General features: G+C 46.9%; 1 protein-coding gene across 2 annotated transcripts in view; it reads right to left on the bottom strand.

Moving 5' to 3' along the window:
- GNAO1 (G protein subunit alpha o1) overlaps positions 1-18,057 on the bottom strand; it is a 168,388-nt gene that overhangs the window by 77,683 nt on the left and 72,648 nt on the right. For both annotated transcript variants that reach the window (XM_033218447.1, XM_033218448.1), the window contains exon 3: positions 8,730-8,871. In XM_033218447.1, the coding sequence (XP_033074338.1) occupies positions 8,730-8,871 (142 nt within the window). The remainder of the gene's footprint in view (positions 1-8,729; positions 8,872-18,057) is intronic.

Raw genomic sequence — 18,057 nt, 5'->3', positions numbered from 1 at the left:
CCTCTTGATCTTTGCATCTTTGTACCCACCCCTGCCATCTTGTGCACTTCCCCAGGAGGTAAGCATTTGTAAGTAATAAGAAATTGAGGCCGGGCGCGGTGGCTCAAGCCTGTAATCCCAGCATTTTGGGAGGCCGAGACGGGCGGATCACGAGGTCAGGAGATCGAGACCATCCTGGCTAACACGGTGAAACCCCGTCTCTACTAAAAAATACAAAAAACTAGCCGGGCGACGAGGCGGGCGCCTGTAGTCCCAGCTACTCGGGAGGCTGAGACAGGAGAATGGCGTGAACCCGGGAGGCGGAGCTTGTAGTGAGCTGAGATCCGGCCACTGCACTCCAGCCTGGGCGGCAGAGCAAGACTCCGTCTCAAAAAAAAAAAAAAAAAAAAAGAAATTGAGTGATAAGTATTTATGGAATGATTGATTGACCAACTGAATGAAAGAAAATGAGTCCTCAAATGGGCTGGGTAACTGGAAGCAGCCTGCTGAGACGGAAAGAGGACTGAGCAGTGATGCAGGAAGCTGAATGCTCTAGTACTGGATCTGCCACATATTCCCCTGGGTAAGTCTCTTTCCTGTTTGGACCAGATGAAACCTATGTTCCATCTGCAAAATGGAGCAGCAGAATGAGATGGGCTTGAATGGAGCAGTTTCAAGCTCTATTCACCTGGCTGGCAAAGGGTCAGGGCAGGGTCTGGGGCTGCTGTAGGTGGACAGCCTCAGCACCCAGCATGGGGCGCATCTACATCCTCTTCCTGGCCTCATGTTTGGGCTATGGGAGTATGAAGCCTTCATCTGTTACACCCTCCAGCCGCCATCAGATCTATCAACTACCACTAAAGTTATCTCTAAGCCCAAGGGGACTCAGGGAGACACAGGCCAGATAGCATCCTTGTTTTTATCTGTTTCAGAATTCATGCAAACCACAAGGTGAACCGCACTGCATTGTAGAGGTGGCACCACAATATTTCCATGATTATTAAAAAACATAGTGTCCTGAGCTCCACTGTGTGACTTAAATGTCAAGATTTCTTCTACCAGAGGAGATCCAATGACATTCTGAAAACTAAGTGTGAAACCTGATTCTGCCTCCCAAAGAGCTACCATTATCTCTAGGGGATACAGCTCCAGTGAAGGCCCCTGGTGGAACAAGAGCATGGGCGGCAATCCCAGCTGGCACCCATCTTTCATCCTGTTTAGGCAGGTGACTGAGATAGAGCAGGGAGTCCCCTGTTAGGGGCATGCTGCCCCCCACACCCCGAAAAAGCATGGAAACAGAGAAAAATCTTGAGTCTCTTCAAGGCAAACTCCAGGCACCTAGCTAGCCTTGAGAAGTAAATGAGCAACTTGAGAAGCAAGGAGGTTGTAATAGCTTAAAATAATAGCCACCCAAGTAACTTAGAGCCACAAGATGTTTGGTTCCCTATGGAAACTAAAGATAACATCTTAACATATGTCCCCAAGTTGTTTTTCAGAAACCTGGACCCCCACCAGATGGAAAATGCCCATTGCAGTCAAGTAGACCTCAGAAGAGCGGAAACTAAGGATGGAACGCTGACCACCGATCTTTCTTCTAAATTTCTTCCTGAGGGGCCTGGAGAGAGACACACCTACAGGCCAGACCTTAACATTCATTTTGGCTGTCCCCAAGGTTTTAGACAAAAGCTCGCTCCTTAACCAACTGCAAATCACAGAATCTCTGGATCTACCTATGACCTCAAAGCCCACCCCACAAGACATGCTGCTTTTTTGGGCCAAACCAATGTATAACCTCCATGTATAGGTTTACGGTTTTTCCTGTAGCTTCTGCTTTCCTAAAATGTACCCTTGCCTTTAAAAGCCCTTGCTTGTAGGGCCATTGAGGAAGTGAGGCGTTAAGCATGAGCTGCCTCCTTACTCAGCCCCCTGCAGATAAACACAGTCTTTTGTCTTGTAAACTTCAGTGTTGGTATTTGGCTTTATGGCACAGCTTGAGTAGACCCAGGCTTGGTAACATGATCTTGGGTGGCCAGTTAAGAACCTTGTGCTTGGCCGGGCGCGGTGGCTCAAGCCTGTAATCCCAGCACTTTGGGAGGCCGAGACGGGCGGATCACGAGGTCAGGAGATCGAGACCATCCTGGCTAACACAGTGAAACCCCATCTCTACTAAAAATACAAAAACTAGCCGGGCGAGGTGGCGGGCGTCTGTAGTCCCAGCTACTCGGGAGGCTGAGGCAGGAGAATGGCGTAAACCCGGGAGGCGGAGCTTGCAGTGAGCTGAGATCCGGCCACTGCACTCCAGTCCGGGCGACAGAGCGAGACTCTGCCTCAAAAAAAAAAAAAAAAAAAAAAAAGAACCTTGTGCTTCTGTTTCTAACCTGAAAACTGCAGATAAAACCTTGCCCATTCCTCACTAGATTGCTTTGAGTAGAATTCATCAATACTTTATCAAAAACAACGACTGTAGACAAATAATGAGAATAATTGCCAACACAAGTTGAGAAGTTGCTATGTGACAGGCACTATCCTATGCATGCTACAGGCATTATCTCATTTACTCTCACAGCAGATATGAACGAGGGAGGTATCAGGATCATTACTATTTTACAGTCCAAAACACTGAGGCTTAGAGAAGTTACATAATTTACCCAGGGCCATACAGCTGGTGGTACAATTGGGGTTTAAACTTAGTATCCAATACTTCCTGTGTCGGGCATTGTGCTAGAGGAATAGGATCTATACTCTGCCCTTAAGGAGTTTATAGTTGAGAGAAAAAGGTATAGGCACAAATAGTGAGAAAATGAAAACTGGAGTATTTTCAACTGAATAAAGTCTCATACAAGTTCAATGCATGACTGCTACCAGTCCATCTGTTTACAATGTATTTTACATATGCAAGGATGTATACATATACACATGTACATTTTACATATGCTTATATATACACGTGTGTGTATGATGAACTGTATTAACACAGGCCTGTTCAAAGGCTCTCCCCATCCCCCCACTCGTCCAAGTGTACCTTCTAATCCTGTAATTGTTCAGTTTCTCCTCAACCCTTTCTTCCAGTGTCAGAGTTTAGGCCAGCTCAGCCAGAACAAGGCCCTCTGCTTCTGTGATGCAGATGTAGGCCCTGGGCTAAGGCTAGAGGAAGGAGGAGGGGGAGAGCTTGGCTCAGAAGGTGAAGACAATTTACAAAATAATGAGTTGGGGTGAGGAGGGAGGGAGGAAGAGAGGGAAGGGGAGGAGGAAAAGGTGACTGAGAAGGAGGGAGGAGGACACAGGGAAAGGGAAGAAGCGGGGGGAAGGAAGATAGAAGGGGAGGGGAAAGGGAGACGAAGAAAAAGGGAGGAGTGAAGGAGCGGCAGAGCCGGAACCCCTTTGGTGGGAGAGAGAGAAGGGGAAAGAGGACCAGCCTTGCTCGCTGGGGTGGAGAAGAGGGTCTTTGGAGAACCCGGGGGAGTAAGGCAGCTCAAGGGAGTGGGGTGGGACAGACGTGGGAGGCAGGAGAGGATGTTTGAGAACAGCAGGGGGAGCTGTCTCTGGTCCCTTTTTATGTTCTTAGAGAGACTCCAGATAAAGGATGGGATTCTCTGAATGATTTGTTTTGCCTGATCATACTGTGTCTATCTAAATGGGACTCTGCTCTGGACCCGGGCCACACAGGTTCTAGTCTTATTAGGCTTCCGTGTCTACACTGTATACATATATAATTTGTATTGCATGACGCTGGGCAAGTCACTTAGCCTCTCCATGCCTCATTTTTTTTTAACCTATAAAACGAGGACAACAACAGCACCCACTGCACAGGTAGTTGTTAGTATTAAATAATTTAAGCATTAAGGAAAATTTATTAAATAACAGGACAAATAACAGGCCCATCCTTTTCCAATAAAGGCTGTGAAACATAAAAATGGAAAGCCGTTATTATCCTGGAGTCAGTAATTCCCAGAGCTTCAGTTCTCTGAATCTATCCATCTGATATGTGCAGACCTCCCCCACCTGGAAACTCCTTAGGTTTGGAAGGGGACACACCCTCTGTGGTCCGATCCCACCCAGCCTCCTGGCTTTCTGGCTGAGGTTCCACCTTGTACCCATCCTTTTTCAACAGTCAATTAATCACCAGGCCCTGTATTTCCTTTGTTGCTATGCATCACTCTGCTGCCTTTCTGACCCCTCACCTAGCCCCTCGCACCTTATTCATGGTCTGTTGCTGGAGTTTCTTTACCTGACTCCCCATCTTTAGTCTCCCCCTGCCATCCCCCTCCCCGCCCTGTCCACTCTGCACATGCCATCATCATAATTTCCTAAAATCTCACTTTCATCCCATCCCAGCTCAAAATCTGTCCATGGCTGCCTACTGCTAACAGGATAAAATTCAAACTCCTTGGCCTACCTTCCAGGGCCCACCAAATCTGGACCCAACTGGACCTTCCAGTTTTCCCACACCTTGCTCTGACCCCAGTCCTCTGTTCTGGCCACTGGCCTCCTCTGCCAGTTAACTCTCCTTTCCCTCATTACCAACCACTGTTTCTACCATGTTTTTTCCTAGCTTCAAGGGCCTTTGCTCACCTACACCTGCACCTGTCAAACTGTACCTGTGCCTCAGGGACAGTTCCAGCTTCACTCCCACTAAGCAGCTCTTCCTGCCCACCATGTGCAAGGGCTGTGCTCACTCTGCCTGTGAGCTCCATCTTCCCAAGAAGATGACCAGCTCCTTAAAGGCTCCAACTCACATGCCTTTGAATCTTCACATAGGGCTTAGCACCAGCCCTACACACGGTAGGTTCTCAATCAACAGCTTTTCATGTAGTGATAAAGTTACAGGCACTTTGACTTTTTTTCTGTGAACACTGGGAAAGTTAGAAATGTCATTCCATTAATAGGATGGGTCTTGAAGACCTACTAAGTGCTGAGCACTGTGTTGGCTACTGGAGTGAGGAGGTGATCCAAAGATAAACGACATAGGCCCTGATCAGAAGACCTTCAATGATGAAGGGGTTCTTAGGCTGGGCTCCGTTGGTGGGCCAGTCCCCCCTGAAATTGCATGCAGAATCTGCTAGATGTGTGCTGTGTCCCCTGTTCTGGAGGGAAGGCTCACGGCTTTTATGAGCTGCTCAAAGGACTCTGACTACACCCTAGGGCCCACTTCTCTACAGAAAGATGCATAAACAATTGATCTTCATGCTAGTGTGTGAGACAAGAGCTTCATGGAGAAAGCGCTGAGCTGAGTTTCTTCCTCAGGGGAGGAAAAGGTAAGGAGGCTTCATGGACAAGATGAAGCTTAGTGGGCCCTTACTAAGTACGGCAGTTCCACGGGGAAGAGGGGAAGAGAAGAGGAGTGTACTAGAGGCAGAGAGCACACCCCAGCGAAGGCCCGGAGGCGTGAGAGTGCATGGGGTCCCTGGGAGGGGTCTGTAGTCTGAGGCTGGGGCCTGGGGTGTGGAAACCATAGAAGAATGTAAGGAGGTCCCCGCTGTTTGCTCTGTGCGGAGGTTCTTTCAGGTTCAGGATCACACACAGTCATGGGGCTCCAAGTGACTCCACACCAGAGAGGCTGAGGGAAAAACCAGCCAGTCCTCTTTCCCTGGGGGCCAGGACAGGCAGTGAGTCCGCTGCCAGGGGAAGTCAGCAACACCTACCTGTTCTAGGGGCTGACACTGAGGTACAGCAAGGAAGCTCTTAGGTGCTTTTCTGTGTGGAGAGTGCAAGGCTGGCTGGCCCTGGCAGGTGGTGGGAGTGGGGCTGTCTTCCTCCAGACACCCCCTGATGACTGGTGGTGGGTAGCAGAGGTGAAGAAAACACGAGAGGGAAGGAGGTCTCTTTTGTTGAGACCAAAACATGGATCTGGACTTCTGCAGCATGAGGTGGTTTCCCCAGCATCCAAATGGCAGATCCCCTAGGTGGAGTGTGGCTGGGGACCCGAGAGACAGAAGAATGTGGGGACCCAGCTCTGGGCTCAGGGCATCTGGACATCAGCAGCTGCCTGGCTGCAGGTAGCTCCAGCTGAACAGAGCTTTATATTCCTCTGCGCCAGGCTCATTCCTCCCTCAGGGCCTGGGTGCTTGTCTGGAACTTTCTGTCCCCTCGTCCTCCCACTCTGAAGTATCTGCTCCTCCCACCCCCAGATCAGGCTCTCATATCACCTTATTTTGTTTTTCTTGCAGCCCTTAGCGTTATCTGACATTATGCAGTCACCTACTTGTGGGCTTGTTTGCTGCCTATACTGCTAGATAGGAAGCTCCATGAGAACATGGAAAGGGAAGGATCTTGGCTCTGAGCTGCCCCCACACCAGCAGACACTGCAGCCCTTTCAGGCCTGGTATGTTTCCTCATCGAGAGGACAGAAGTGGTGGCTTCCACTCTCTTCTGCCCAGCTCCACAGGCTGCGAATCCACACCAGCCCACTCCCAGGAATGCCTTTTCCAGCTGTCTGGCTTGCTGTGGCCTGGGTCTTGGGTTCACTCCTTTCCTGTTCCTCACAGGTATAAGAATACAGGAAGGGGGTGCCTGAGTGTCACACCAGACAAATCTGTGTTGCCCTAGGGATGGGCCAGGTGCTGGCCATGGTGCCACCTGCCATAACGAAACTGGGCTTGGACTCGACTGTGTCCAGTGGACTCTCCAGGGAGTCCCGCTTAGCTCTCAGTCTCTCCTTCCATTGGAACCTTCCCCTCCTTCCTACTTAAAGGCTGACTACTTGACTGGGAAATTCCACGGAGGAGAAATAGCCAAAGAAGGGACCCTGTTTCCCAGGGGCCTGCAGTACAGTCCTTAACCTATCATAGTCCTAGCGATTCCCAAGCAATCATCTCTCCATTCAGGATAATAAAATGGAAAAAAAAAAAAACCCATGGGAACAATGAATGTTTTCCAAAATGGAAGGAGAAAAGTATTCCAAAGCCACATTGACTTTTCTGGGTTATAATCAGTATAGGAGATTTTCAGGAAGAGCTGGCTGGGAGATGAATACATTTGCTCCTGGAAGATCTCACACACTGTGTGTGTGTGTGTGTGTGTGTGTGTGTGTGTGTAGGGGGTGTGCCTTTCGCACTGTGTCTGCCCTCTGGCTGAGATTCAGACACCATGCTCCCCACTTAGCCAAAGGGAGAGAGAGAGACCAGAGGTCTGTGGCTTGTACCATGACTGAAGATAAGATGAGGCACTCCCTTCTCTGGGCTGTAATAAAATAAGTTAAATAAAATGAGTCAGTATATATAAAGTGTTTAGTATGTGCCTGGCAGCCAGTAGGTGCTCAACAAATGGTTGCTGTTTTCATTCCTACTATTGCTATTAAGAAGAACGAAGCACTGTACACATCTGGGCTAGTTCTAATGATCTGAATAGGTGTTTTCTGAAACCAGACATCATTCCCTGCTGTGCTCATTCCTGTATCCACAGCACCTAGCTCAAAGCCTCGCACATCATAAACCTGCAGTGAATGGACCCATCCACTCCCTCATTCCCTCTTTCCACAGGCCCTGGCTCTGTGACCAAACCCAAAGTCAGTCTTCCAGGGAGAAGTGCTTCCTTTGCAGAATCAACTTCCCAACTTAGCCTCCAGGAGGAGCAGCAGATGGGCCCAGGTGCCCCTGCTAGTGCCCAGTTTCTCCACCTCGGGCTAGCCTTGGACACACCCTCAGTCACCCAATTCCCCAGTACCTGGAGGAGTCAGTGCCTGGGCTGGATGACTCTGCCCCATGGAATTAGGATTTTGTGCATAATATATTAAATTTTACATTTAAAGCTGCCTGTCACGGATGATTTATCAGACACAGAGACAACCAGAACAGTTTTCCTCTGTGAGGAAGATGATTTTTAGCAAAGACAGGATGTGTGTATAATGTACAATCAAATCACATAGCAATCAGAGATGAATGCTCAACATCCAGAGGCTCACATGCAGAGCCCAGGTGCTTGGAGGCTCTACCTGTCCTCTGCCTGCTTCTCCAATCTCCAGGTCCCAGAGGGAGGATCACTGAGATTCAGTCCCAAACAGGGACAAAGAGCTGCTTCTGGATAGAATTCTGAGGCTATTTTCTCCTCTCCCTCTCTCCCTCCCTCCCTCCCTCCTTTTATTTAGCCTTGCCAGTGTAGCTGTATATAGTTCAGTCTTAACAGTTAATACAAATGTTTGCAAATTAGAGGTTTTTATATAGTACTTATTCCACTCACCACTTAATAGAAGCCTGGAAACATTACCCCCAAACAGTCCCTGTTCTAGAACACCGACTTTCTACAGGAAGGAGAGCCCTGTAGGTCCTCATACTTCCCCGGGGGAGGAAGAAAACAGCCCTTGGTATAAAAGAGGAAAGATAGTCAATTCAAATGGCCTTCCCCACTTCACAGCAAGGCAAGGAAAGTTCTTCTAAGGAGGGGAGATGGTGGCCAGGCAAGGCTTGTTTTGTTTAATACATATTTTTTTTCTGTTCAAGTTAATTGCCCAAGGACAGGTGCTTAGACAGTGTTGTGGCAGCCCCAATTTAAACCTGTCACCAACTCTTCCTCATCTGCAAAATAAATCCAAGAGTTTTGTAGCCCTTGCAACTTGTAAAGTTGGTGAGTTTGCTGGGAGTTTGCCAGGGGTGTGGATGCAATGGCTTAGGTTAGTGACTGTGCCACCATATATCTTTCATACATAGCAGAGTCTCTTCTCCTTCATTTAAGGCAGCCCAGCACTATAAAGAGGAGGCAGTGGGGTAACACAGACAGAACCTCTTGTTGCTGTGCTTATGGACTCAGGGGCCTACCTTTCTCTCCTTATCACCATATTCGATGCCCAAAGTGTCCATGGCCCGGACGATGGCTGCCAGGGACTGGATGGTGTTGCTGTAGACAACAGGCTTGTACTGTTTCACGTCTTCTCCAGAGAAGCCATCTTCATGGATGATCCTAGAGAAAAACCACACATACCACACCTGATGAGAGCATTGTCCTCATCAACACAGACAGCACAGGCATGAGAAGCACTGGCTGACTGTGGGCCAGGTCCAGCCGGGATGCCGAGTTACTGACTTGCTACATTAATGTCATAAAATCTTTTTTTTTTTTTTTTGAGACGGAGTCTCGCTCTGTCGCCCAGGCTGGAGTACAGTGGCCGGATCTCAGCTCACTGCAAGCTCCGCCTCCTGGTTCAGGCCATTCTCCTGCCTCAGCCTCCCAAGTAGCTGGGACTACAGGCGCCCGCCACCTCGCCCGGCTAGTTTTTTGTATTTTTAGTAGAGACGGGGTTTCACTGTGTTCGCCAGGATGGTCTCGATCTCCTGACCTTGTGATCCACCCGTCTCGGCCTCCCAAAGTGCTGGGATTACAGGCTTGAGCCACCGCGCCGGCCTAATGTCATAAAATCTAAAGGGAAAAGCTACCTAAATTACTTAAAAACAGAATCTTGGAAAAAAGAAATACAGTCTTTTCACATTCCCTACATAATGAAAGAAAAATCCATCAATGAGGTGTTGATAATATTTGAAAGCACTTAGAACAGGAAGGGCATACATTAAGAACTCAATATATGTTAGTTATGAGTATTTTAACCAAAGCTCAGGGTCCCAACTTACGTTTACACCTAGAGACATATTGTTGAAAATCCCTGGAAAAAGTCTGCAAATGGATGATGCATTTTTCTTTCACAGAAAACTCACAGCTTTTAATGAAGGTAAAATGATTCACTTAAGAGGAACAAATAACCATCTTTATCTTTGACAACAGAAAAGTCAATAAAAGGGTTTGCCTACTTTTTCGTCCTTGGCTAGGATTTAACCACATACCACCCTCGTTCTGGTGGATCTGAACAGGGACAAAGAGGACATAAAGGGGAAGTCACAACTTTCAGAGGCCACGTGGCACTGCCTGCTAGCCACTCAACATTGTGCTCACTGCTGACAAGGATCCGGGCAGGAGAGAAAACTAGAAGGAGGGGCTCATGCCAAAACCACAAGAATCCTCTTATAAATAAAGTAATCCAGAAAGAGCAAATGAATTTTAAGATTAACATCCCACATTTGTCCTCCCCAATGAACTATGTAAACTCTTCTGTGGTCACATTTTCAGTCCCAGATAGAACACTACTTGTGACACGTTCATGCACCAATATAATAACTGAGACCTCCTTTCTACTATACCACGGCTCCTTCCCATTCCTTCGTTACTTTTATGCAGGAGAAAATGGCTAAAAATTCTTCTTCTTCTTCTTCTTTTTTTTTTTTTTTAAAAACAACAGTTTTATTGATATATAATTCATATACCATACACTCCACCCATTTAAAGTATACAAGTCAATGGTTTTTAGTATATTCATAAGGTTGGTCAATCATCACCATAATCTAATTTTGGAACATTTCAATCTCCCCAAAAGGAACTTTGTCTCCATTAGCAGTTACTCTCCATGCCCTGCCCCTACCCTAAGCAACCACTGATGTACATTTTGTTTCTATAAATTCGTCTATTCTGGACAGTTCATATAAATGGAACTATACAACGTATGGTCTTTTGTGACTGGTTTCTTTGACTTAACACAATATTTTCAAGATTCATTCACAATGTAGCATGTATCAGTAGCTCATTCCTTTTTATTACTGAATAGTATTCCACTGTAGGGATGTACCACATTTTATTTATCCAGTCATCAGTTGATGGACAATAATAATTCCTGTTGCAAAATTCCACTTGGTGCTGGTTTGTGGGTCTTCACTCTGAGATTCTCTAAAAAGCAGATCAGAATGACCCTATCAACCTTCTGTCCACTTTTATTATTCCTAAGTCCAGTTTTGTAAAAGTATCTTGAGGGAGTACATAACCAGTGCAGGCCACTGGTACACTACCCCAGAGAGATCTCAAAGGGATCTTTCCTAACTCCCACTGTAAACAACTAGAAAACCAGACAAAATATATGAAACAAGCATTTTCAGACACTGGAGAATAGACAGTGCAGGACTGTGATCCCTGAGAGAAGGGAGACCGAGGAGGGGAGTCCTATGATGGCCTGGGCGTCCGCCTTTAGGTGTTTACTAGACCACAGTGCAGGAGGTTACCCAGGCAGAACACAGCCATTTCACTGAGCTGAAGAGAAAAAGTGAGTTCAGGAAAGCTGAGGTAGCTGGAAGGGCAGCGTACCAGAGGGGAGAAAACTGTAAAGAGAGAGCACTTCAGATGCTTCAGACAGCGCATAGGGGTCCCCCTGGAGTCCGTGGCTGGATAGGGTGAGATTCCACAGCTGGTCAAGGAACAAGTACTAAAGAAAGAACAAGCATCAGGGAGCTTATCAGTTGAACACTTCCCAGATCTCATTCAAGACTAGCAGATATTCGAGTTCCAAACAGCCATAGTGAAGAGTCCTTGTTGAACACCTGGGGCATTCAGCAGAGATGCCAGAAGGCTCATGCCATAGCAACAGGGCTGAGCTAGCTCCAGAGTAAAGGCTGCTTTAGACCTGCCCTCACGAAGCTTAAAAACAAAGTTAAAAAAAAAATCAAGCTGATCTACAAGTAACTTAACTACCTGGAGAATAAAGTCAAATAGTCTTTAAATGAGAACAACAAAATCTAGACATTCAATAATACAATATTCATAATATCAGCATCACACAAAAAAAATTCTGAATATGCAAAGAAGCAGGAAAGCATGACCCATAACTAGGAGAAAATACAGTCAACAGAAGCAGACCCAGGAGTGAGAGAGATCATGGAATTCACAATAAGAATTTTAAAACATCTATTTTAAATATTTCTAAGAAATTGAAGGAAATTATGAACATATGAGGAAAGAAATGGAAGATGTAAAAAAGAACAAAAGGAATATCAAATGATGAAAATATAATATCTAAAACAAAAATTTCACTGGATGGGATTAACAGCAGATTAGACATACAGAAGATGAGCGAACTTGAAAACATGGCAATAGAAACTATCTAAATTGAAACAGAGGGAAGAAGCTGAAAAATGTATTATGATGTTTATAACATACATAGAAATAAAACTTCAACAATAGCACAAAGGATGGGAGGGATAAAATGAAAGTATACTCTATACTGTAGAAAGATTCTTATAAGTAAAAAAATGTAGTATTAATATATTATTACTTGAAAGTAAAGTGTAATAAACCAAGATACACATTGTAAACTCTAGCGTAAATACTAAAAAACAGAAAAGAAAGGCAACTGGTACCTAGATTCTCCTAAGAGGGTGGGGGCCTCTGGGTGACCTGAGTGGTGCAGGCAGGATTTGCTGGTCCCCATGGCATGACATGCTTCCCCAGAAGCCAATGCATTGAGTTTCTCATGCTTCATTTGGGATCAGCAGACCCTACCACTCTCCTGGGAATGCTCTCTAGACCTTTGGCTGGCTCTGGGACCTCCCTCAACCTATTTCACACCTATTGATATCATTAATCTTCATACACACTTGATCAGGTGGAAAGGGTGGGATTTTATTATAACCATTTGACAGAAGAGGAAACTGAGGCTGAAAGAGAATAAGTAATTGCCCCAATGTCTCCTAGCAGGTAAGAGCCTGGGCCAAGAACAGACACAGGTCTCCAAGCTCACAGTCCTTTCTATCACACCTCAATTCATGGGCTGAAAATACTGCTGGCAGGTCTCAATCTGTTGCCTGGGTTGTCCCAAGATAAAGAAGTTTCATTTGCAGTTTGCAGAAATGTTGCAATTTGGGGGAAATTGCTCAAATCATGATTAGCCCTATAAGTTGTTCAAACTGGCTTATATTAGGTTAAAAATAGGCTTCCTGTTTCAGAGTAGAATTTTATATCCCCTTCTACTACAATGTAATAAGTACTTTAAGACTAGAAAATTTGGACCATACAGAACATAAGAATTTTTTTTTTTTTTTTTTTCCGGCAGAGTCTCACTCTGTCACCCAGGCTGGAGTGTAGTGGTGTGATCTCGGCTCACTGCAAGCTCCGCCTCCCGGGTTCAGGCCATTCTGCTGCCTCAGCCTCCTGAGTAGTTGGGAATACAGGCGCCCGCCACCATGCCCAAATAATTTTTTGTATTTTTAGTAGAGACGGGGTTTCACCAACAAGAAATATTACTCATACTCCCACCACTCAGAAAAACACTGAATTTTTAAATGTTAGGTCTTCCCCCTAGCTTTTTTTAATGCCACATTCCTCTTCTTTTTTTCTTTCTAGCATTGATTTGAGGCAAATATCCTTAAATGTATCAAATAAGACCCTCTTTATTTTCTATTTCCCCACACCATTCTAGAAAGGCAGAGTAGAGCAGTGGTTAGAGGTTGGGCACGGGATAGGATGAGCTGTGTGTCCCTGGTAAACAATTTAATCTCCTGAGCCTTGGTTTCCTCATAAGCAAAGAGTTGTGAGGAATAAATGTAAAGTGCCTATCATATAGTAAGTATAAAACAAATGGTAGCTATTAGTATTTTCTGCCGGACGCAGTGGCTCATGCCTGTAATCCCAGCACTTTTGGAGGCCGAGGCAGGCAGATCACAAGGTCAGGAGTTCGAGACCAGCCTGGCTAATATGGTGAAACCCTGTCTCTACTGAAAAATACAAAAATTAGCCAGGTGTGGTGGTGGGCACCTGTAGCCCCAGCTACTGGAGAGGCTGAGGCAGGAGAATCGCTGCAACCTGGGAGGCGGAGGTAGCAGTGAGCCAAGATCACGCCACTGCACCTCAGCCTGGGCGACAGAGCGAGACTCTGTCTCAACCAAAAAAAAGTAATAGTATTTTCATTCTAAAGTTAAAATCCGGCAAGTATAATTTCTTTCATTTGCAGTATAAAATAAGCAGAATAATTGCAGCTCATGTTTGAGGGTTTACCCTCTGTGCTAAGGCTTTACATGTGTCATTTCATTTAACCTTCAAAACAATTCCAGGAGATAAATTATCTCCTCCTTACAGACCAGGAAACTGAGGCTCAGGTAGGTTAGGCCACTTACTTGAAATATAGCTGGTAAATGGCAGATGCTGAAAGGCAGGTCTGCTCCTCTTGCCCTGAGTCCCTATATCCAGGAGAATCCAGAGATTTCACCCACAAAACAAGCATGGAACTTGCCCTGTTGTATCTGCCCAATTTCTGGCAAGGAAAGGAGGCCTCTGGGTTGGAGTTGGAGATACAGCCCTGGAGAGTTCAGTCTAATGTGACAGCCTAGGTCTGAGTCATGGAGGTGACAAGGCCAGGATTTGGAAATCAGGAGCGAGGCTCTACGAGATACCTTAGCAACAGCCAGTGGCATCTCACATTGCAGCAGCCCCAGGTGGGCTGTTCATCTACACAGCTGAGCGATAGAGTGTAGCATCAAGTCCCAGAAACATCATTTGAGTCCCTGGGTCCAACCATGTCTAAAACCCACCCTAAACTTCTGAGTGATATGAGCCAAATAATTCCCTCTCAATTTTGCATAAGCTAATTTGATTTGGGTTTCTGCCACTTAGAACTAACAGAGACATGACTAAAAGGTACATGTTTTATACCTTGATAACAATAATAATCAGAGATCATCTCCCAGAAGACTTGTTTACTAATTTTTAATTTTTAAAATTAAAGCACCACATCTCACTTATCTCTGCTCTCTTCTCATATCTCCTGGCATAGGGTTGAGCTCCAGACAGTGCTCAGATAAAGTGAGACATAACTACATGATTCAGGAGTACACAGATGCCCCAGACCTGTCCTTCTCCAAAGCACTCACTAAAGGAGGCAGACGTGTGAGTCCGTGTGTGTGTGTTGTGTGTGTGTGTGTGTGTGTGTGTGTGGTGTGTGTGTGTGTGTGTGTGTCAGGGTGGGGACCTACTAGATTTCTTATAAGTGCAAAGCTAGGACATCAAAGAGAGATCAAGCTAGCTTCTGCATTGACGCCCACCAAAAACTCAGGGACTCTGAGGGGTGTTCCAGGCCACCAAGCCAGAAGCACCATGAGGAACAGGAGGTCTGAACAGCCAAGGGCTGACTGTGGAGTGTTTGACTTTGGACAGAAACCGCCAGCTGGACTCTGGAAACCTGGCAACGCTGCTGAGAGGAGATCTCACGTGAATATGGGGAGAGACAGAGGGTGGCAACCAAGCCCGCCTGTGCAGGTCTGAGCTTTCTGGGAAGAGCCAACCAAGGAGAAACCCTAGTTCTCCCTGCACCTCCATTTCTCTCTCTGCTGCCTTAGGGACCCTGCAGGAGGCCTGGACTTGGGCTCCCTTTGCTTTCTGCTTCCCCCTTGCAGTGCAGGACTGCACTTAGCTGCAGTGAGACTCCCCAGCCACACTGGCCTTATATGGTCACAGAACCACAGGCTTGGGAGCTGGAAGGGACCTTGGAGGCTCATCTGGCCCAGCAGCCATTCTCCTTCTCTGAATCATAGACTCCTCTGAGAGTGTGACAAATGTTCCGACACATACAGTGTCCCCCCCCAACTTCTGGAGGTTCACAAACTCAGAGGCCCTAGGCTGCTGGGACACATGGCTTTTCACTCCATCTCCAGCTAGATTAAGTGTTCCTCGTCTGCTCCCTTTATCAGTGCTCTGGCCCCTGCCCTGGGACTGGACTGCTGCTTCTCCTCCATCACAATTCCTTTAATGATCTACAGGAAGCAGGGGCTTCTAGAGCCAGACTCTCTAGCTGTGAGACTGGGCGCTTCTGTTTCCACATCTGTTCCTGAGAGACAGGCATGGTAACAGAGCTGGTTCCTGGTTGGGATCAAAAGAATGAATCCATGTAGAGTGCCCAGCACAGTTGGCAGTCAATCAGTGTTAGCTATTATTATTGTTGCCATACTTGGTACAAGGGACAGGGGAGAACATGCAATCAGTCAGGTGTCCTGCATCTGTCCTCTTGAGGAAGAGGATGGGAAGTGGGTCTATGGGGAGGGAAGGCTGGGAGGACCACTGCTTGCCAGGAGAAGGAGGAGCAGCAGCAAGGCTTAACAAGCCACAGTGGAGAAAAGAAGAAGGGCGGCAGAGGGGGTTTCTCTGGACTAAAGCAGAGAATCTGCTCATTTACCATTTACCAAATGAACATGTTGGGAGTGGTTGTGGGATGAGAAGGTGGATTTCCTGATTTTAAGCCTGTCTTAACGTGTCACGAAATGTGTTTCTGAACACTGATGGAGAGCTGTGCTATGGCTGCCTGGGTTAGGGTCAGGGCCCAGTGCTTCACTCCCATGCCCAGCACCAATGGTTTCCAGCCATCAGGGAGACCTCGGCAGTAATGGGACGTGGCCCCTGGAGCCATCTGCCTCCCCAGTGGAGGTGGGGACGGACCTGCCTGGCCTCACATGACACATTTTTAATCAAACAATTGTCAGATGCCAGTGAGGGAGGAAGCCACATGCCAGGAATTGGGGGCTCCACAGAACCTACGAGACCAGGATCTGGACAGGATGGTAAAGTGAAAATGCTGGTTACAGTGTGTATGCTGTGCAGCTGTTTTCATAAAACTGTTTGTGGGTGGGGGCAGGAGGTAGGGTGTGGTATGGAGGGAGAAGGAAGGAGAGGGAGATGTTATGTGAGGATGTGTAACAAGATGTATTAATAATCACTTTTGGGTGGTGGCATTCAGTGATTTTTAAAAAATTTTCTTCTTTGTTTATTTTATGTTTAAAAATGTGTACTTGTTATATGGAAGAACAACAAGTCATTTCCAATGAAAGAGACAGACACTTCATGTTTAACCTACTAGGGACCATTTTGACCTAGAGAGAATACTTGAGTGAAAGGGGTAGAGTCATTAATCAACACAAATCTCCTGGAGTGACACATCTGGGATCAGCCTGCTGGAAGGTCTCTTCCGACTTCAAAGCCTCTGAGGCCTGGTCCCTGCCTTCCAGAGCCTCTCAATCTAGATGGTAAGATAAGGCTAGTGCCAAGAAATGAAAATTAACAACAAAAAAGTGGCATCTGCCAAGGGCCAGTTGAAGGATACGTGTGTTAGATGTGCTGGCTGCCACCCGAAAGCCACTCCCTTCTCATGAAGAGTTCCTTTCCCTGCCTCTTTTGCAGTGAAGACTGGCCAAAGAAATGGTTCTGCTTAGAGCCCACACAGAAATAGTCATTTTCCAGATAAGAAACTGTGATGTGGAGAGGAAGAGATGTGCCTATAGGCACATTTAGTTTGTAGCAGAGCAGGGACAAAATCCCCAGAGGCCTTTCCATTGTGCTGCAGGCCTCTTACCTCCCTTGGTGCTCCCCTGGGAGAGGGGAGGTGATGGGTGACACCAGGTGAGAAAAACATCTAATCAAATGCAAAATGGAAAGATGTTTTTACCTTCTGTCTCAAAAGATCCAGTTCCCAATAATTTAGAGGCTTTCCTGTAGGGGTGGGGGACAGGGGTGTATTCTGTAAGCATTGGTTGATTCATTGATTCCCTAATTGATTTTTCATATATTATTTGCATACCTACTAGGTGCCAGCCACCATATCACAGGCTGGGATAAAAGCGACAGATACAATCCCTGCCCTTGTGGAGCTTGCATTCTAATAGGGAAGAATGATATGGAAGAAGTAATGTCACAAATGGTTCTATAAACCACAATGGGAATAAGGGGGAAATATGACCTGAAGGAGCACCTACAGTACAGGTGCATGGTGGAGGGCAGGACCGGCCTCTCAGGAAACAGCAGTGACCATGGAGCAGGTGCTGGCTGGACAGACAAGGTAGGGCAATCCAGACAAGAGGGCAGCACCAGCGCTTGGAGACAACACTGTGTGGTCCCTTCGCGCCTCCCAGAGCCCCCCCGGCCCACAGAGTGCTCAGGGAATGTGTGTGAAATGGATGAAGGCAGCTCACGTGCTGGTCGGTGGGACCGGAAGCCAGAAACCCCAGTCAGTAGGGCTTCCCTGGAGCTGGCACTGGCACAGGTCTGCTGTTCCCTCCTGAAGGAGGTTCCCATTGACTCAAGGAGAAGGTATGAACAGCAAGTTGAATCAATGGGGGAAATGTCATCAACATCGCCTGGTTGAGAGGCACTGGCAGGCACTGGCAGCATACCTACTTGGAGGTGGGCTCAGCAGAGGGCAGGCACCCCAGGGGGAGGGGGAGAGAGGTCCCCGCCTGGACCCTCCTCCCTCTTCTCCCTGTTGGAGCTCCCACTAACTCTGCTCTTGTATTTCCTTTC

The sequence above is a fragment of the Trachypithecus francoisi genome, unplaced genomic scaffold (genome assembly GCF_009764315.1).
Source record: "Trachypithecus francoisi isolate TF-2019V2 unplaced genomic scaffold, Tfra_2.0 Lachesis_group10, whole genome shotgun sequence".
NCBI classification, from domain to species: Eukaryota; Metazoa; Chordata; class Mammalia; order Primates; family Cercopithecidae; genus Trachypithecus; species Trachypithecus francoisi.
Note: the sequence above shows the minus strand (reverse complement) of the source record. Positions and strands in the feature narration are given on the sequence as shown.